Source organism: Electrophorus electricus, chromosome 17 (assembly GCF_041902795.1).
Source record: "Electrophorus electricus isolate QZ-2024a chromosome 17, ASM4190279v1, whole genome shotgun sequence".
Classification (NCBI taxonomy): Eukaryota; Metazoa; Chordata; class Actinopteri; order Gymnotiformes; family Gymnotidae; genus Electrophorus; species Electrophorus electricus.
Window position 1 is genome coordinate 16,884,834 of NC_137513.1, and position 22,149 is coordinate 16,906,982.

The window sequence follows — 22,149 nt, forward strand, 5'->3', positions numbered from 1 at the left end:
TGTCTTTAATGTGTGAATAAATGTCCTGTAAGTGTCTCCCACCCACCAACACCCTCAGTTTTAGATGTGCCTGCATGGCTAATAAGATTTCATTTAGAAGACTTGAATGTCACATTTGAGTGGGTTTCTCAGTTGGCTCTAAAACCCCATACCGATGACCAAGCTCATCTTCACCACTGAGCAAGCCATACTGTATCACATCACATATATTAACATTTACGGCATTTGGCAGACACTCTTACCCTGAGTGACTTACAAAAGTGCCTTGTCATTTACTCATAGCAGGCATCCTAGCCAGTACAGTAGGTTAAGAGTTCATGGTTCCATTGAGCTAAATATTGCTGAAATACAGGGATCAATGCTGGTGCCTAGATGTGCAAAACACACATAAGCTCTATTTCCAACAACGATAAGCGCAATAACAAATGCACTACAGTAAGTACTAGAGTTTCAGTTACTCAACATTAACCTCCACTGGTATGATGGACTGGGTAGTCATACTCAAACAAGAATTAATGATTCCATGAATGAAGTCAAATGCTGTTGGTATCCGTTCGTTTGTGGTTTCATACAATGACCAGAAACTCATGTGAAACCAAAAATATATCCCTATACCCTGATATATCCAAGAATACAAAGGAAAGTGAAAAATTCAGTTCAGTAACATGTAAAGAAATATTTATTTTTTAAAAGAAACCTGACCCTGAATATGCCATCATTCTACCCTGTTCACAAATTCTGCCATGTCTGAGACATGTGAAGTAATTTAGACCCCATGCAACCTCTAATACCAGCAGCAATTTCCCAAAGGAAAGATGGGGGGGATGATTACCCTTGTGTCTGGTAAAGTGTTAATTCTCTTCAGGAAATTCTCTCGATACCGTGACCGTAGATCAAGAGAGACATGCAGAGAACGTTTCTGTTAAAAATGGATCCGTTTGTCTGGAGGGGGCCACAGAGGACCGTGAGCCCTGTTACTGCTGGATTGCTGAAACACAGATAAAAAAAAGAACAAGGCATCAGGATTCAAGTGCTGTACATTCTGTCTCCAATGCAAGGTCACCATAAAAACACCTGATTACTGCAAAAGGAAGTGTTTTAGCATTTTTCATGCTTGTGGTATACGCCTCTAATGACTGCTCTGAAATTTCCTCAACCCTTCTGGAGCACTCTATCTTACAGTAATACACAACTGTTGGGTAGGGCTGGGTGGGACAGTGGAAGAGAGACTACTCGTCTTTAAGTGACTCAGGGACATCTCAGAACAGAGAGGGAGAACTGAGCTAAAAGAACTGTGCTAAAAGGGCTTGGTCAGAACAACAGGCAGTCAGAGGAAAGTAACCTCAGAGAGGAGAGAACAGCGAGAACAGGGAGGAAACAGTGTATTAAGCTCTGGGGAAAAGTAAGAGAGTCCATGTACTTTACCGTTGTACTTAAGTGGCTTGTTCAGGAATATGTACTTTTTGAGGTGTTTTGTTTTTAAACCTCCACATACCCACAACTATGCTATCCCCCTTCACTCCATTTTTACCAATGAACATAGGACTCTCTAAAAAAATTCAAACATGTTATCTGTAAGAATGAACCATATATTAATAATTAATAATTGAATAGTCTACATAAATCATACTATTCATCCCTCAAATAAGCACACTGAAATTTAAATGTCTGGGCTTTGTGAATCAGAGAAATTGGGCATTCAAATATCTAATCTCTTGATTAATCTGAATTTTGAATTTCCACAATTTGAAATCAGAATTCTGGAAGGTCTCCTAAAAATAGACTACTTAAATTCTACACTTAAACCTGTAATTGTACACTAAGCCTGTACGTCAACTCAAACAAAGGGCTTAGTACATTTTCTCCCACCAGTATCATTTAGTGACTACATTCACTAGCATACGTCATCGTGTCTGTTCCTCATTATTGTCTTTACCGAACACAGCCCTCCAGGAAAAAAGAAAGAAAAAAAATCATAGTACTGACCTCTACTGGACCTTGTGAAGTTTAAATAAATTATAAAATAAATAGATGCATAACTCTGTCCCCCAGTGTGAACAGAGAGCAAGACAGAGTGAGAGAGAGACAGACAGTGGAGAGGCAGAGAGGTGAATACAGAGTTGCAGGAGTTTTTATTCAGCATGCTACACAGAGAAAGCACACCACCACCATCTCCACTACCACCACACAGGGATCTTACAGCAGGAGCTCGGTAGAAAAAGGAAGTTTTAATCTTGTCACTTTCAAACGACACTGGAATTATACATTTCTAAAGATGTAAAAACTCAACTCATGTAGAAAATATACAGTGCCACCCTCCATTTCCATATTTTTGACCACAGAATGCATTCAGTCATTTGTTTAATGGAGCAGTTGTCAACAGGTGACACCCCTTCCCAACCTCCAGACATATATTCTGCATATTCCCAATCTTTTTTTACAATCCATGATGCCTAAACAAAAATCCAGAGGCTGAATAAACTGAATTTGCACAACACAGAAAAATAAGACAAAAGGCACGTTAACTTTGGTCCCGACATTTCTTCTACACATGAGGGCAACACTTCACAATGACATCAGTGACATCACAAAACCTGACAAAGGTCTAAGATGCATTCAGATTCGGTTAACAGCAACGTGATGCTGGTGTTCATCAAACAAGTGATCAAAAACACATATGAAGAGCTGTTCGATGCTCTTTATTTTGAAGTGTGCTTCATGTAGTTTGAGTTCAGTATTGTCAGGTTTGCCTGATAACAAAAAACAGAGGGCAAAGACACATTTTCTTTCACTTGTTTGCTTGAACTTTATGACGGACTTGCCTTAACGAACTTGAACACACTATGGTCAAACATATGCAACAGCAAGCTTTCCCTCACTACAGCCAAGACCCAGCAGTGCATGCTTAAAAAATCCATCTATACTTTAAAGATAAAAAGTGGAAGGAAAGAAAGGAAGGGAAAAAAAACCCAGAAAACAGACAATAACTTGGGAGTATCCAAACAGTAGGTGCTGTAATATATTATACACTACGCTGCCCTGTGTGTGTGTGTGTGTGTGTGTGTGTGTGTGTGTGTGTGTGTGTGTGTCCAGCATTTCATTTTATACTGTATTTTAAGTTCCAGCTCCAAACAAAATCCACCTCCTTTCCAGAAACAATGGGACAGAACATGTACTGGCGAATGCTGACCCTGTCCAATCACATCACTCATACGCCAGTGACGCATAACTGGAATTTTGCTTCTGGTTGAGACCAACAGCAAGACAGCTGGACTGGGAAAAAAACACTAGCACATTAAAAATTGTACAGAAGCAAAGTCAGGGTCAGGGCAAAGACTTTCACGACCACTTCTTACACGAAGAAAACGAGCGTGCCTACACTTCCATCGCTTGTGTAAGAGAGGGATACAGAGAAGATGCTGCTTGGTGTATGTAAGGCACATTTTGTTGGGGGGGGGGGGAACAGCATGCCTGAACACACAAACGACAGGGAGAGGAGAAATTCTCATAGAAAGAGCGAGAGATAGAGTGAACGAGAGAGCATGAGAGAGAGAGAGAGAGCTACGTCGGTGTGTTTCTGTTATAGTCTCCAGGAATGACTGATCCAAATGACATTGACTCTGTGCTCCATAAGGAGTGGAGGGGAGATTTGGCCAGAGATTGTGGGCATGCCTTCAGATGGTGGACTTGGAGAAGGAGACCCTCAGGCGGTGGCCTCCACCCATGTCATAGTTGTGGAGGTCGATCAGGGCTTGGATAGCCTCCTCCACCGTAGACATCTGCAGGAGGGCCATCTTGCGGTCTCTGAGGCAAAGAAAAGGTGGAGGATGTTCAGACAGGGCAACATCTCTCAAAGAAAAAACAGCCCCCTGCTATGTGTAGCTTTACATCTTCCTTACTCAGACACACCTGACTTGGGTCATGGAGGGCCAGGGTTGGGCAGAGCAAATATTAAATATTGATGGCTACATTATGAATACACTATCCTAAAAGGTATTCTGTAAAGCATTTCATTAAAATACATAAAAATAATAACATCCAGAATACAATTACAATACATGTATAATACATCTGTGAAAAGATGTGCCATATGTTCATTTGCCATTATTTGGTTGCTTCAGTTCAGCTGTTCCTCTGTGCTACAGATTGGCACTTTTGTTTATGTAATATTTCTGAACTCTGCATAACATAGGCAAACTATTAAAATCTTTTTGAGCTGGCCAGATAACATAGATTGTGTTTTATAAGCTATGTACTGCCATTGCTGATCTTTATTTCTCAGGTTCCTTTATTTCTACACAGCCTGCATTAGCTAAAAGAATCAACAAAGATTTTGCTTATATAATCTGTTAGCTAGTAGGTAAAATTCAAAAGACATTATAGAGCGGTAGCTAGCTAGTTTAAGCCTGAACCTAAGAGAGAATGTGGGTGACACTGGAACTGGAATCACACTATATTTTAGTCAATCAAAGTCCAAGTCTTTGTAATATGTCTCTGAAAAATGTTGATATTCCAAATATTTTTTGTCTTTTTTCCCCACCTTCACTACACCTATACATGTTGCTATAAGACATAACAGCTAATACATGGTATGTAGCCTTGGTCATTAGCAAAGTATCTTAGTAAAATAACAGAGAGGATTCTTTCGGTGTCCATATTGCCCAGTTGCCTAGCAACACAGTTCGACTTTAACTACTCGCACAGCAGGCACTGAGTGTTAACTATCTATATTGAAGGCAGAAATTCTATTTGAACACACCATTATTTAAACAGACACTGATGGTATTTCTTTAAAAGACTACGTATTTTTTTAGTTAGTACTAAGGAATTGTAGGAGGACTCTGCCCAACATATATAAAGTAATCGTATCATGAATATTGCCTTTTCAAAATGTAATGTGGATAAAATGCAGATACTTCTTTTTTGTATGCTGAATACATACCACTGTTAATTCCATTTCCACCCAACCTTGTGGAGTGCTTGGTCATTAGTAATTAAAGTTAAATCAGGTGTGTTGGATTCAAGGGGAAAAAAACTGCACAGAGCATGGGTTACAAGGACTAGGACTGACAATGACTGCCCTGCCCTGGAGAAATGTAATACAGTATGTTAGAAACATATTTATAAATGCGTGGAGACAGCAACTATTATTATGCAAGTATATTGCAATATAATGATTCAACAGGGCACATAATATTGTGAAACATGTAGAAGGCTCTTACTGAAAGAACTTGAAGGCTTTAACTGTGCCTCCAGAATTGGAGAAGAGAAGTCTCAGGTCATCCTCAGTGACATCCTCCCTGCCAAACAGACGACAGTTACGTTTCTCCAAGCACAGAAGAAGAAACGACAGTGCTCACAGACAGGTAAAAAGCCATAATACCCCACACCCCTCTCCTCCATAATCACTGCACTGCATAATTAAGCAGACTCAGTTTTTTTTAACTCATATGTCTAAGCCAGAGACAAAACTGGTAAGTGATTTTCAAAAAAGAAAATTGTGGCAATGCAAAATTTAAGCTTTATATCGGGAGCATTTCTTGCATTTTATAAGTGTAAAAATACAAGAGGACACACACTGGAGAGATCTGAACAATGCACCAACCAAATGACAAGTGTCATAACTAGTCAAATATTCTTTTACCTTGTTATTAATCATTTCATTAAAATGAAACACAAACTTGTAATTTCCTTGCTGTGTGATTTGCTCTTGTAAGGTTTGGCTTTCCTAGCATGCCCTGGGTCTACCCACCCCAACACAGACTCCAACCTACTGTGTCACCATCTCTACTCACGGGATGTTGGAGAGGTGGAGGGTGGCTGAAGGGGGAAAGATGTTCTGGAAGTTCTTGGAGCCGGGTTTCTTGAAGCGGTGCAGGGGGGAGTTGGTGAAATCCTTGGTGAGGCCCTGGTCATCCAGGCCCTCACGGGGGAGCTGCACCGTGTGGTGCTTGGACAGGGTCACACGGATGATTTTCCCATACATCTTCTGCCCATTTAGGTGGCTCATGGCTGGAGCAGAATGAAAATAGACCAAATGTCTTTACACATTCATCCTTTTAGTTTGACGTGTGAAACTGCTGAAATAAACTGCCAATTGAAGTTCACTAGATGGACGGCGGTAGAAAGGGGGCGAAAGGGATGCCCACAGAGAGGCCTACCTAGCTGCGCCTGGTTGCCGTCTGCCATCTGGATCAGCGCACTGTCCTTCTTGTTATAGAGGATCTTCACCCGCTGCACATCGCCGTACACGCCTTCCGTTCGACGACAAGCAGGAGGCGATGCAGAGGGGAGGGGCGGGGGTGGGGCAGGTGGGGCGAAGCATGAAGGACAAATTAGTGCTCTACGAGCTTGGGTTCACGTGCAAAACAATCAACGCTGAGGAAGATGGTACTTCCAGGAAAAAGAAAACAAAAAGATCTACACGAGTCCTTAAGTGATTTTCAAATAGAGCAGAGTACATATTCTGATAGGCCCTCCCAAATAAAGAAGCTTAGTGATATGGCAAAGTTAAATCGGAAAGCCTACATGCAAAATAACTGAGCATGCATTACGGTAAGCTGTATATGAGGAGAGACAGAAAGAGCAAGATAGAGACATGGCCTTCAAAAGGCCAAAGAAAACAAAAATAAATGAACAAAAAGCCCTGCATAAAAACCTCAGACTTGGAACAAAAACAGAAATGGAAAATTAAGGGACTGTTCTGCAATACAGTCATTATTAAGTAAACCTAAACTGACAAAACAAACCATAATAATGAAATTAAAATCAAGGAAACAAATAAAATGACAGAAGTAAACTGAAAAAAGAGGTAGATTGCCAACGATAACATACCGAAGAGGGTAAAGAGACTTTGGGGCGTAACCATCTTTAGAAGGAGAGAAGAGCAAGCAGCGTAAGACAGAAGAGAGAAGAGTCGAGGTAGGGCGGAGATGAACAGATCGTCCATAACGGAGGGGGTGGTTTCCCGCGCGATGGTGAGGTGACCATGGAGCATGGGTCAAGGCAGTTAATTGGGGCGAGTTGGTCCGAGGAGGAACATTTGTTTTTGTTTGTTTGTTTGTTTGTTTTGGGTCCAGCACAAAGCATGGGGGAGAGGGGATAAAGGGGGGAGGGGTCACACAAGGAGGCAGGAGTAGAGGGTCAGGGGGCGGGGCAGGGCGGGGAGGAGGGGGGTGGGGAGAGGGAGAGGAAGCAACGTGAAGTAAAAACAAGAAAAAAAAGGAGTTGGGGACAAAAAATAAATATTACAGGTCAGTACACAGGAAATGCAGGAGTTTGGTCAGAAATGGCAGGGCTCTCTTTCTATCAGTTCTTTATTTCTTGAACATTGCTTGAATTGTGCCAAATGTAGTCCCCCAAGACCAAACCCGGGCAAGGCACATTTACATAGACTCACTGCAGCAGAGGAATGGCAGAGGGGCAGGGACATGCAGAGTATGGCTCTGGGTTCAGTGGCTGGAACTCGACAAATATGAGATGCAGGCAGTGCTGGTTAAAGGAACGCTAGCCTCGTATCGTTAGGGCAAGGCCAGGCCATGCAAGTTGTGGGCATGAAAACCACCTTGCAGAGTTATGGGCATCAGTAGAGAGCACATGTTTAAAAACCACAGACCCACAAGAGCGTTTGGGAAAGGAAACCATGATGGGAGAAAATTACTAGGACATTTCACAGGTAGAAAAGTAATAATAATAATAATAATAGAAAATGAGAGAGATGAGGCGGGGGTGGAGCTACCACATTTCATACCAACTTTGAATAGCTTAGAGAGAGGCAGTGGAACACCAGGAGAGGGAGAGAGAAGTTACAGCTTAGAGAGAAAAGACAGTTAGATATTACTTCAGGAAAGACCCACAGATAGAGAGCGAGAATGTGCATGAGAGTGAGAGTGTGTGTGTGTGTGTGTGTGTGTGTGAGAGAGAGAGAGAGGAGTGAGAGAGAGAGAGAGAGAGAGACAGTGATCAAAACTTGTACAGAATGCACAGAGCGACAGCAGAGAGACCCTCCATTTTGACAAGAACTTAATCAACAAAACACTTGCTTTCAGTATATTTATGGATGAGTATTAGCCAATGTTCAGGGACTAGCTTACACATCTCTGCCAAGTCATTTCCTACTAAGACAATCAGCTAAGTGTAAATATACTGAAATAACATTAAAACACAGGAGCACAGCAGGGACGGTGGTAAGCTACAGGCTCAGGGGCACGGATGGACAGACGGCTGTTCACCAATAAGTGTGAGCTACATTACACTAGGTTTTTGTTGTTGCCACATTTTTGGCTTTGTGGGTGGTTGGTGCAAATATTTCACACTGTGTTACTGCTCCATGGTTTGGCAGTGTTTTGTGAGTGAGCAGTTCACCTGTGAGCAGTTACACTCAGGACTGATGCAGTTATGAGGAGGCACAAAACTACCTGGAAGTGCTGAGGATGTGCTCTAAGATCTTTTAACATCAGGAGCTGAGTGGAGAGCACGATACCAATGTCAGCATGCTACAAACAACTGTCTCAAGTTCTGGTCAAAATAGAGGCAAAAAAGTAAATAATAAAAAGGTCAAAAGTGAAAGACTCATGTCACAAGACAAAACATGGAGCAGAGGTCAGCTTCATGGAACTGTCTCTCTTCATGAAGTCTGGATGTATATTCCTGCTCAGGAGACTCTTGGTCTCTTTAGACCATGTCTTAAACAATGAACCATTGCAAAATAAAACTTATTGGGAGATTTATAACTCCAAAAACATAAATCTTTAAGTCATGATAACATTGGTATGATGCTATACAGAATATATATAAATGTAAAAAAAAATGTAGGCGGTCCTCTGAAAATAAATACATAAATAAATGAAAATAATGAGCCTTGGCAGATGATGACTAAACATCCAAAAGTACAGAAACAGGCTCTGCCAGAGACCTGACTAGACACAGTGAGAACAGATAGAGGAGGTAGAGGAGTGTGTGTGCGCGTGTTGGAAGGATGCACTGACCTCTTCATTGAGATTGCTGGCGAGCAGTACTCCATTGGTTCCCGAGTGCCCAGAGAGCGCCACCCTCCCAGCCGCGGCTGCAGCTGCAGCGGCTGCACTCAGAGGACTGATAGCGCCTACCGAGAGGGAGAGGAAGACAGGAGAGCGAGAGAGAGGGGGAGAGAGAGTGAGAGAGAGAGAGAGGAAGACAGAGGAACAGAAAAAGAGCTCAACGTCAGTCAAAAAGTCACTGCAACTTCCTAAGGCGGCGGCAGTCCAGCAGCTCATCCCTCTCAGCAGCCTTCTGTCCAGCCCAGGCCATGCAGCCTCACAGCGCTGCCAAGTGCACACGCACACACACAGCACACATACACGCACACACAGCGCCCAGCCAACGTCACGACCCCCTCCGGCCAGACGGCATCCAACGTACATGTCATACACAGCATCACACACATCACTGCCCGCTCAGTTTCACACAGACTGGATTCAATGTGCAGGAAAGTACGGAAGCCAAAAAAGAACAAAAAGAAAAAGAAAGAAAAAAATGTATTGCTTTTTGGGTCTTTTTACTATGAGCCTTCGCGGCTACTGGAACCCATCCGTTCTAACTAGGCGAAGCCAACGGAGCTAACTGATTGGCCAGTCTGTATGAAAGGCGGCGTTCAATAATGAACACGGATCAATCTGTCACGCCCAGGACACAGTGCAGAATGGTAGGGCTTAGTGGCGAGCCACCCAATTAGCACTCTGCCAGAAAAGAGCGGCGGCCCAAGGCCGTCAATTTGGGACAGGCGGACGGCGCCGCTTCGGTGGGGGAAGCCCCGCCAGTTCTCACAGCGCTGGCAAAGAGCCTCTTTCCTCCAAGAGAAGGAAAGGACACAGAGGTGGGGTAGGAAAGAAAAGAAAGAAAGTGAGGGAGAGAACGAAAGAAGACAGTAGGTAACAGAAGCATAGGTACCTAGAGAAGACTGAAACGCTCCAGCACTAGAGTAGGAAGTCCCGGACGGAGTACCTAAGGAGAATGTGTAGAAGTAGAAGTCGCACGCGGTCAGACAGGAAGTGCGGGCCAGGATCTCTTAAAGTGAATTCTCAAACAGTAAATTATCTTAATTAGGGACAAACCGATATGTGCACCAGACACATATCGACTTCTGCCAGTGATAATGTCCAGTTAAAATTAACATCAAGAATAGCTGATTATCTACGTATCTGGATTTCTAATTAAGTGCTATGGTAACGTCCATCGTCTAGTCAGGCCTGGCCACGTAGGAACTGTTTGAACCCAATTTTCTCATGCCTAATTGAGTGAGTATTTATGTTCTGGTCAACACTTTCACCACCATGCATCAACGTGTGTATAACCTTCATATTCTTGGCTACAGTGCTTGTTTTGTCGGGAGTGCATTTGCGGCAAGCAAGCTTTCCCTGTTTTCACCTCAGTAGCACACTTTGCAGTGCAGAGCAACAGGACAACTTAGCCGAGCACCAGGAGTTGGCAGAGCTCTCCAGGGCCTTACCGAGCAAGGAGGTGGAGTCTTTGTTGAGGGCAGCAGCCACTGCCGGGTCCACGGGCGGCTGGCCGTCGCCCGCGGGGAGCTCTGGCCGCGTGTAGTCCCGGCTCTTGTCATTGTTGTACTTCACATTCAGGTTGACAAGCTTGGAGAAGTCAATGCGCAACGTGCAGCAGGAGTTATAGATGTTCTGCCCATCCAAGGACTTGGGAGAAAAATAATGAGGAGCCCAATTATTTTATTTTATGCTACAAGCATACTAGCACTGAAAATTAACTTGAGTTATTTAACCTCTTTCACTCCAAGGACTCACACTCTTATAACTACATGCCTTTCATGTTGGTTTCAGAGTAGTTACTTGATAATTTACAGTAGTAACAAAATAATTTTAATGATTCCCAGCTATCTCACCAGCTTGGCCTGCTGGGCATTTACAGGATCACTGAACTGCAGAAGAGCCTGGAACTGGTTGTTTTTGGTGAACGTGATAATCTTCATGACAGTCCCAAACTTAGAGAAGATCTAAAAAAAAAAAAAAAAAAGAAAAAAAAAAAAAAAAGAGAGAGATAGAGAAACTAGCATGATGTAAATGCTAATTCTGCATGGGGCCAGCACTTCCACAACAGAGAGTACACAAACTGCTGAGTGGTTGTTTTTATTTTTACAGTTTCATCCCCAAGCAGACGGGGAGGGCGGCGACCTGTTGGAGGACGTCCAGGGTCACTGGGTAGAACATGTTGTCGATGATGATGCGCAGGACAGGGCTGGGGGCAGGTGCCAGCACACTCTCGCCCGCTGCGTCTGAGCTCGGGGAGCCACCCTCCTGGACCGCGGATACGGCCTGCAGCACGGCCTGGGCACGCTGGGGATGAGAGAAAAGGGATGGAAGCCAAATCACAGCACTCTGGGCATCAGAAGGGTTGCTCTGTCACAAGCATACACCATTTGTCCGAGGCCTGGTTTGCTAACCTGGTTGAGAGCACTGTCGGTCTTGAGCTCTTTGTGGTTAGAGTACTGGATAAACACGGGCACGTTTCGCACTTGAGGCGTCACCGCCGTGTAGTAGTTCACCATGGTGACTGCTGCTTCCTCTGTTCCGAGCTCCAAAAAGGCCTGCAGATGGGGCGTATATATCCGAGATGAGCCAAAGTACTCAGCTTATGCAGGACCTAGCAGTTAAGAAGGTTCCAAAATGGCATATCCCTGGAAAACCACTTTACACCTCAGATTTTCCTAACTCCATATCTTCTGCTCATACACACCTGGTTTTTGCCTTTCAGCATCAGGATATTGGTGACTTTGCCAAAGGGCAAACCCAGGGCGATGACCTCTGTCTCAGAAACTTCGTTCGGAAGTTTGCGAATGTGAATGACCCGGGAGGGTGGGCTGTCCATGCTGTCCTCCACCCTCAGTTTCTTGCTGTCACTTCCATTAGCTATAAAAATTCACCACATTTTCAGGCTAGATATGAGCATGCATTAAATGCCAATCCTTGGCAATGGAATTATTTTTAACATTTAAACATTATATTCCTACAAATGATATATCTGCATCAAAATGCAAGGTTTTCAGACATGGTGTTGTATCTAGGTTCATGGCTTTGGCTGGAGACTGCACAAAGGTCACTGCATTGGTGTCTAGTTAGGCCCCTCTAACCCTTCAGAGAAGGGGTAATAAAAAAGTGGATGTAGAAAGTAATATAAACATATTTCATAAATATGTTTTGTTGGGGGTTTTTTGGAAGGGGCCGGGGGTTACACAGAAGGGGTATCCACTTTATGTACTGCAAGCCACTGACTGGTCATTGCACGGCCTTAATCAAAGATAATGCACTAGCAATATAGTTTAACAGAAGCAAAAAATATAAATAGTATATTCGTACACTGTGGCAGTAATACTAAGAGGAAATGTCCTGTAAATTCAATATTACTGAACCCTGGTCACAACCACATGGCACTTGTTACTTATAGCAAATAAACCAGAACCAATCAGTCCATTTGTTCACATCAAAGCATTTTCCTCACCTGTGACTGAAGAGTTTGGGCTGTTGTAAAGACTGCCAGACAGTAATTCATCTGAACTTCTCTGAGAGGAAATATAAATAGGTAAATGTAAAAGATAACAATATGCAAATATTAAAAAGTTCATAACACATATTTACCAAACATATGGTAGTTATCACTATCAAATCTATCAGCTTTATTACTGTGATTAATGACACCTTACCTTTACACCAACTGCAACATCACTAGCAATGCTGGAAATGAATGGAGAAAAATATTAGAGAAAAAGAAAAAATATATTAACTTGCCCAGTTATAGCATTTTAGAATGTCACAGCGAACTACCGCTGGCCAAACTCACATGATCTAAGCATTATTATATTTATTATTATCTTACAGTAAAATAGTACATTAGCTGGGATTTATCGCACTAACGTTTTCTACATCAAACAATTAACTTACAAAGTCATGACATAGCTACTACTTAGCTACTATCCCCGAAGTTCATCTAATGCTAACTGACCATCTTACGTCGGATACTCACGTAGCTAGCTAGCCAGTTTAGTTGATGACTAACTTAACCAGCAACGGCTTTGAGTGAGAATTTATACCCATGCTAAAGCCATATATAACTTATTTTAATGTTTAGCTATTGCAACTAAATAACGGTATGTTGCTAAGTAGAAATATGGCTGGCTGGTGCTTTGAAAACAGAACATTACGGAAGGTGACGTTTCAGAAACACTCCGGTTTTAAACAAAGAAATCCGGCCAGCTAAGCTATTTTAGCTAATCAATCCAGAGATCATCAGAGCGCTTTTTCCGGTTGCTATCTGGTTATGTAACCTAAGCGGGAAAAAAACAGTATATGTAATTTCCAAACGTGACACCAAATAATAAGGTTAATACATTATTTAAAAAAAATTATTCCTATAAAAAATAAATTAGAACAAAGCACAGACTATTTCCAGATAGCAGACTAGCTAGTTAGCTCCGAGGCTAACGGACTTCGTTCGCATAGCTTTTAGCAGAGGCGTCGGACAGCGCTTCATCAACAACGAAAGCTAGCAGTTTAGTTAGCAGCCACGGCCTCTGAAGGCAAAACAACTGCAGCGTAGTTGCCTGAAAGTAATTTAATATAAAAGCGAAATTCACACAGCGCATTTTTTTTTTTTTTTTTACATTTGCCCCCCTCCGATACTTACCCGTCCATTGCCGGGAACGCGTTTTCCACGTTATTAATCTGAGTGCTCTAATAGCAGACCGACACACGCACGTCACACCGCTAACGGAGTAAAATGGTGGCGATGCTCGACGCGGCGAGTGTTTGACCGAGTCATCCGACTCACTTTGACGGGACGATTCGGCCCAAGTCCTCTGGCGTCGGCACAATAAAGGCAACTGGGTTTGGGCTATGTGAATAGCTCGTAAATACAACTGACCAATATTTTTAAACCCTAGGTTTTTTGTTTTTGTTTTTGTTTTTATTACATGAAAGGCACAACACGAATTGCCATCTTTCTTTGTTGTGTAGGTGATGGAGATATATATATATATATATATATATATGTATATATATATATATATATATATATATATATATATATATATATATATATATATATATAAATCTTAATTATATTAATTATTTAATTATATATATGTCACTATCCAGATTCATTACATGTTACACATTCTTGAACCATTCAGTGTTTAAAATGTAATTAAAATGTAAACCTGTATCAAAAAACCTTCCAAGCTAGGGAATGTTTGGTGTGAATTTTAGTCCTAGGAATTAAATTTCCAAAACTGACCTTAATAAAATACACTTTAACCAAAAAACCTTAATATACTACAATAAATAACTATACATTGAAATCTTATTACATTATTATAAAACATTAGTCTATGAAGAGAATGGAATTCGATTGCATGAGCTCAACAAATGAAGAGATGTCAACAGCATAGCTCTCCACCAAAAGTACACTGCTCCCCGAGCATCAATAAATGCTCTGTATCGATTTCTATTGTGGTACATGTGGCAGTACCTCAGGGGCCTTGAATACTGGCTAAGTCTTTGTCACTGGAATCAGATTATTGATGAGAGATGCAGGACTAGCCTCTATAGTGTTCCACCTGACCCACCTGCCGTCATCTGAGACATGTCAGGTCACCAGGTCATCTAGAGACTCTAATCTTTACAGGTTTGTCATTTATGTACACCTTGTGCTACCTGATCAGACATATTGCTGGGAGTGTGTGGTTACACTCATGAACACAGAGGAGCCACATTACCTCTGCAAGTTCATGTTTCCCAATTGATAACAGTCTTCTACCAAGACAAGCTTCTGTAGTTGATCCTTTCCATTTGAATGAACAAAAGCTTGCTATCCTGTGACTAGCTTTTGTCATCACTATTCAGTTAGATCTTATCTGAACATCACTGCAATTAGAACTAGCGTTTTCTCTAGGGTAGTTTTGCTGTAGGTGTAGATGAATCTACTGTTGTAAGGTTATCACACAAACACAAACACACGCGCACATACATACACCCACAGACACACAGGCAGACTTTATCAGTCTCACATACAGCATGTTTGGGTTGAGAAAGGAAACTATCATCACACCCTCCACTGTGTCAAGCAAAGTGGCCTTTGAGAGTGACTATTTGTGATTTCAAGACGTGTGTACTGAAATGCCAGGGACATCACATTTCTTACCGTGTCTCCTTCAGACGAGACACCTCTCATCTTGAGGAAAGGGCAGGAGTGTTTAGGTCTCACTGCTTTATTGGCCTGTTGCTCTACTGGCAGACAACATGATTTTGTTTTTTGTTCATACACTGGAAACTGACAAATAATTGACATTTTGCCAAAATTTTTTCTTTTGATATTAAATGGAAATATTCATACATTTATAGTCAGCTATAATATAGGCCACGATGTGAAATTATTATGGTATTACATATATGAATAATGTACATGTAAATAGACTGTTATTTGGTAGTATTTATCAAAAATTGCATGACAAAAAGTCATTAGTGTCCTCCATTTCTTTGCTTATTAATTTGGCAGTATTTAATAAGTATGCATATAGTGCATATAAGGTACATTTTATATATATTGTATATAGAAACATAGGTTTACTAATAGAATGGTTAAACAGAAATGGGTGTAATGTGGGATAAAATCCCATCAACAAGGGCCCTCCTCAAACACACAAGATGCAAATTAACAGCTAATTATCAAGCCGTTCATTGGTTGAATTCTACTTTCAGTATTGGGCACAGTGTATTTACATTCAATGGATGGCATCTGTCAGACACAATAAAATGTACATAGTGTGGCTTGGTTTTACACAGATTTCAGTTTGGTTTTCTACCTGTTTTACACCACCTTAACAGTGCAAATTTGCTGATTCTGTGTTAAGATGTTGCTCTTAAATTCTGAGTGAAATCCTGAAAATAATGTTATTCGTTAAAAACAATATGGTTATAAAATGTCATCCCCTGAAGTATGCATTCATTGTGCTTTATTGCTATTAATACATCAGGGCCTCTTTCAGCTATATCTCTGATGACAGAACAGTAAATTTAACGAGAGAGCATTTAACAAGAAAGCATGTTTTAACACTTCTCATGGGTCTTTTTTTTTTAAGTACATGCCTTCTCTCATAATTGACAGCACGTAAACATGTCCTTATCTCCACACAAGCGTGACACCAAGACAGTTTCCATGGAGACTTTCCGGAAAGAAAAAAAACAAAACTGATGTACAAATCAATCTCGTTAACCTCTTCACCCTTGCCTGTGCCCCTGGGGAATGCAAGCAAGAAGGCTGCTTTCCTAATTCTGCCACAAGGTTCCCTTTTTTGGCAAGTCCAAACCTGACAAGGCGTCATGTGAAGGCGAGAGGCAGATCGAGGGTCACCCGTCCTCCGAAACAGGAGCACGGCACACTTATGATTATATGAAGCCTAATGATGGAGGGCCACCTTTAATGACTGCCCATCTGTCTTTGTTTAAATAAAACCCATATGTACCTGGCTAGCTGTCACTCACTGCCAGCGGTTATTTAAGGAGTTAGGTGGAATTACTTGCTGTTAAGAGCTGAAGAATTCAGGCTGTGAATTCTGCTATGTTCCCTTTCTCGCAGCGTTTTACCAGCGGATAATGGTGTGGCGGTTTGGATAAATTCTTCTAGCTAACGTCCTTCCCGAAATGCGCTTTCACGCATGTCCAGGGAACGCCAGATGTCTGTGCAGCGTGCGGCTCTGCCACACAGTAATCGAGAGCGTCTGGTGTGGAAGGAGTGGCAGGAGGAATACAAAGGGGCTTTCGAATAGGTTTGTGGAGCAAGTCAAGCTCTCCTAACACATGATCAGATCACTCTTCATGCTTCCCTTGTGTACGCATGTGTGTGTAGATGTGGTAAAGCCATGTGTGCACGTGTGTGTGTGTGTGTGTGTACCCCATCTGCCTGATCATGGGTCCCTATTCCCTCCCTGGGGGCCCTCCCTGAGCCTTGCTTGTTATCCTGTTGTAGGAGACAGAGGGTGACACTCCTTTAATCCGCCCGGCTCTGTGCCATGGGCCCTGACACCAAGCTAAATTGTGTTTGCTTGAGGAGGCTCTCAGAAGCACAGAGCCAGCGCCACTTCCGTGACCTCACTGCAGCTTGTAGAACAAACACCATATAGCCCACCATGATGTGGGCCATCGCAATCTCCAATGCAACCAAAGGCCCTTTTGTCATAATTCCTCCACTGATGGCATATGACGTTCCAGCTTCCACTTGAGAGGCCAGGAGCTGAACTCAATTCCCTTCAAAGGAATGCGACAGCATGGGTCTGATGTTCCCATGATCTCTCTCTGTGTGAAAACACCTTGCCTTCCCCTAGGCGACGAGGGCTGTACTTCCGAGAGTCGGATGGTTATGTGCGCGTCTGAGCAGGGGGATAGGGGTTAGTCATGCAGATGGGTCTGATTAGGTCATTCTTTTCCCCCTTGGGGTCTATCCTGCACAATGGCATAGGGTATTTGTCCTCCATAGTTACTCATTATGCACCAAACGCAAAGGTCCCCTTTTGTTAGCAAGCCTCAGAAATTGCTGTGAGCCTTCACTCTTCTTTGCTGCAGTATATACCCTGTCATTGTTATTAATTTTTCCTAAGATTTCAAGGAAGTTTTACTGGAAAGTTTAACTTTGTGGTCATTCAAGCCTCCTGGTGCCTTCTTAATGGGATAATGGGAGCAACGTACAGTGAAGAAGGTCATCCCGGTACTGATCAGTGTTATACCCACAGGTCTTCTGACCAGAGACATGGCGAGTGGCAGAAACCGGCAGAAACCGGCAGCCAGGCAGAATCGCCGCCACGTCTGTAAGGTGCGGCCTAAACAGTAGCAGAGACAGGGCCCTCCGATTCTTGATAAAGTGGCACTCCACCCACGCAGACCCCATCGAGTGTCCACCGCGCCTCCCCCCATAAGACCCCGGGAGAGATTCGCCAGCACACGACACCTGGAAGCTGCGCTAGTGAGGCTGCAGGGTCTGCAGGGATCCACAACGACATCTGGGAGCTAATGAAGCCACAGATGAGCTAAATGTTAATTAAAGTTTCTGTAATAAAGATCCATATGGTCTCACACTGATCGGAATGGCCCTGATATAATCTGTACATTTCATTATTTGAGCATGAGTCTGTTATTGCTCTCCCCTTTTCTGCCTGAAGTCAGGAGCCATCAGGGAAAAACAAAAATTCCAGAGCTTATTACTTTATGAGGAAGGGTGGCCTTTTATATTTCTTTATGCTTTTTTACATTTCTTCATAAACTTTAAAATGTACTGGAGGATATTACATATTCATACCAGAATGAATTTAGCAGACAGAAAGACAAAAGGAAGAGTTGTCTACTTTGAAGTTTTGCAAAGTTTCAGGTGAAATTTTGCATTAAGGTATGTAAGGGTAGTGAATTATTTTGGAGGGTTCAAGATTAAAATTTGTTTTAAGCTATGTATTTTTAGTGAAATATCCTTTATTTGTTCTCACATCAAAAGAAAAAGAAGTAATTTCACAGCGTGGAGCAGCACACACAAAAGCTACTGAAAACACAGTCAAGATGCAACTTTATCTAGCAATGCCACATAAGGCCATGCATCTCAAGTCTTTTCCCAAAACAAACCAGTAAGGGAAAATTGTCTTTTCAGTAGTCTGCTATCTGTCAGCCCATTCTGTGCCTGTTTTCTGTTTGTGTTGCATGGAGAAGAAGAGAAGAGGAGAAGACATCGTTCTGTGCTAATTAGGACGTGGACTTGATGAATCTGACTCTATGAGAGAGTCTTTACAGAGTGACTTACAGAGAGCAGAGTCTCTTTTAACATAGACACTGTTTTGGAAACAACAGCAGTCCCAACGAAGAAGGAAGAAAACGTATCCTTCTGACTGATATTTTGATTGACTCTCCTGATTTAAGCACTTTATGGTAAATACTCTGTCACTTTAATTGCCATTGAAATCAATTCTGAACTATAATAAACTTTACAAGTTTGCATATTCTTTTGCCCTTTCAGTTTGACAGCCATTGGATCAGCCCAGGATTCCAGGATTTAGTCTAATCCAAAAGCCAAAACCTATTAACTGTTGAAAGCTGGGTTCTGTGCAATATTATTCAGCTTGGCCCACACCCTGGCACACTGATACGGTGAGTCAGTACTGTAAAATGCTTATAAGCTTGGCATGGAGCACAGTCATGTCCTGCAGAGGCAATCATATGCGCTGAGGGGTAAGGTAATTGCCACGTATGGCAGCCAGCCCTTTTGGTGAACTACCTCACAGTAGCACAAATAACCAGAGAGTACTCGATAGAGGCCTCAGAGAGGAATTTAGCTAATCTTGGATGAGGGTGACGATTATTAAGTTTCAGCATGTATGAGCTCTTTCACGCAGCTCGAAAGGCTAGCTGGATGTCACTGTTGTTTTTGTTTAAAATAAAATTGGCTGTTTTTAACCACATAAGCAGCAGCTGTAGATATGGATGACTGGGGCATTGTATTTGGTGCAGTCCTAAATGCACTCATTTAGCACAGTTTCATTATTGGCAAACCCGCGATTACACAAACAGTTGGAACCCCAGGTCCCAGGAGAAGTTAGAATGAATGTAGATTCATATGACAGTTGGCAGCCCCTGTTAGATTGTTTTTCTACTGGAGGCCTGTCAGGGCGGTGTGGCTTCTCCTAACAGTGGCGAAACAACTCATTAAAAGCAGATGACACTATAGTGACGAACGCAGGCAATGGTCAACTCTCCCAGAATGCCGAGCTGCAGGCATCATTAGCGGGGGAGGCAGGGCAGCGTGAGGAATTGAGGTCAGTGTGTTCCAGGGCCGAGGTGGGTAGGAGGAGGATGACCACTCTGTGTTGCGCTTCTGCTAGCCGGACCGAGGCCATAATGAGCACGCTCGGCAGGTCGGAGTGTGGGCCCCTATTGCGCACACAGCTGCTAACACCCGTTAACACACAGTAAATGCATGAGCACACATAAATGCGTGCACGCACACACACGCGCACGCACACACAATTTTTTTTTCCAAGAAGAGACATGAGAAACTATGATTATGTGTTCCCTTTCAAAGATGTGTTCCAGCTATAGAAAAAAATGGTGAGAAACATATATATTCAGACAATGATGATAACTATAACGAGAAAATAAGTTGATATAAGAAGAAGCATGGCTTGATGAGGGCAGGAGGTATAGCTGTCAAAGGTGTCTTTTTCACAAAGCACTCTTACATTGATAATGTCAAATCCCAAGCCTGGATTTGAACTGCGAGAAAACTCAAATCCATAACTATGTTTATTATAATATCCAGTCAAACCATGTTGGGGGATGAGGAAAAAACACTTCTCTACTGTGAACTGAATTTAACTTAAATTGACACTGAATGAAAAGCTGACTGAGGAATAACTGCCTTTTATAATTACTACACATATGGTGTTAGGGGTACATGAGTAATTACTCTAGATAAGGTATTTCATTTTGTTCTAAACCTTGTCTGATAGAGGTGAACGAGTTTCCTGTTAACTCCACAAATTACCTGCTTAATTAAAATCTACCATCATTGAAGGAAAAAATGTTAATTAACACCAGCAAATACTGTGATAATTAGAGAGTAGTAACCACTGCCTGACATCTCGTGAATACTTGATGTACCAATGACATGCTTTTTCTTTTTCCACAGAGGAAGGGCATAGATATTATTTGTTTGTGGCAATCAGCACTGGCTGAAGTGACTACAGATTGGCATCAGAGTATTTCAGATTTATACAGCTTTGTCTGCTATGAGTGATTATAGCCGAGACACTGCAATTAAAGATTTTTATCTTCCTCCTCCAGTTTTCTTTCCCCTCATTCAATCTTGTTCAATTGGCATTAAGAGGCCTGGAAAAAAAAAAAAGTGGCTGAGGGCAATGGGAGACGGTTATGTGATTTTGGGGGATTTTAATAAGAGAGGAACAATTAAGGTCTCTGCGCTGCTGCTTGCACTCAAAAGTTCAGACCAGATGCAACCTTCCCCGTTTTGTAGCATTCAGGGCATGAGCAGAGCCTGCAGTTTACAGAAAATCTCTCATTTTCCCAGAGGCAAAGATGGCTCAGTTCATCCCAAGTACAGTAATGGATTTCCTTCTCTAAATGATCAAATTGTACAGAATGACAATTTTCAGGCAATAAAAGATCGTTTTACTGTCACTCTTTAGCCTCCTGTTAGCACAGAGAAGACCCTAAGAGCACTGCTTAGCAGGGTGTTTAATAGCTGTCCCAGGCGAGAAGGGATTACTGCAGATTTCTGAGTGGGGCCACCCACCTCTGGGCTAATGGCTGGCATTTGGCGTCTGGTTGCCACAAGTGCATAATTAATAACCGAGAGTGGACGCTTGGCTGTGCTGCCTTTTCAACTGCACAGTGACTGTGATTGCCTTCTACCCAGACACACAGTGATGCGGATGTGTGTGTGTGTGTGTGTGTGTGTGTGTGTGTGGAGGGGGGAGAGGGGTGTTAGGGTCAACACAGTCATAGTACATTCAGCCTCTCACACACCATTTCATTATCAGATCATTTACCCAAAAAGGAACACACATCAAAGTATCTTTGAGGAATGACTGGTTCACTCTGTTTTTTATCATTCATGACAATATGTTTCATTTTATTTTTTATTTAAGGGCAGAAAAACAGGGCCATTTCTAACTATGTTTCTAACTATGCAAATTTCTGGAAACACCTGGTTACGTGCTGTTAGCACCCTAGGGTGCTCCTGTCATCCAGGGTACAGGTCAAAGGTCAGCTTCCACACAGACACTGATCTAAAACGAAAGGCCATGCGGTATCTCACAGGTGCATGTCACCTCCAATTTACTACTCAGCAGTACTGCATGCCGGTTTCATCCATAGATTTATTGTTTCACACACACACACACACATACACACACACACACACACACACACACACACCTTTGTGGCTGAATAGAAAATGCAATATTCTAAAATGTTCCATTATGCAAAGTATACACTAATGCTAATCAATAGCTAATAGGGAGGTTTGTGGGATTTTTATGTGACTTTCTGTTAGTTCATGTCGACAAATGTCTCATTGTATTTTTAAAGGGTGAGTCTA

General features: G+C 42.3%; 1 protein-coding gene across 4 annotated transcripts; it reads right to left on the reverse strand.

Annotated features, from left to right (window-relative positions):
- Positions 1–271: 271 nt before the first annotated feature.
- ptbp2b (polypyrimidine tract binding protein 2b) lies at positions 272–13,843 on the reverse strand. 4 transcript variants are annotated; one of them, XM_035534131.2, is made up of 17 exons: positions 13,687–13,843; positions 12,707–12,737; positions 12,505–12,565; positions 11,743–11,915; positions 11,450–11,593; positions 11,181–11,342; positions 10,892–11,002; positions 10,487–10,685; positions 9,928–9,981; positions 8,988–9,103; positions 8,418–8,462; positions 6,835–6,868; positions 6,162–6,254; positions 5,796–6,012; positions 5,223–5,300; positions 3,673–3,804; positions 272–988 (listed from the first exon to the last, which is right to left on the reverse strand). In XM_035534131.2, exons 1-16 carry the CDS (start codon positions 13,692–13,694, stop codon positions 3,675–3,677), a joined length of 1,656 nt encoding a protein of 551 aa, XP_035390024.1. In that variant the 5' UTR covers positions 13,695–13,843; the 3' UTR covers positions 272–988; positions 3,673–3,674. The 4 variants fall into 4 exon arrangements, with proteins under 4 accessions (XP_035390024.1, XP_035390025.1, XP_026882955.2 ...); XM_035534132.2 differs by lacking the exons at positions 272–988; positions 9,928–9,981 and having other exon boundaries at positions 2,114–3,804; XM_027027154.3 differs by lacking the exons at positions 272–988; positions 8,418–8,462 and having other exon boundaries at positions 2,114–3,804.
- Positions 13,844–22,149: the final 8,306 nt, after the last annotated feature.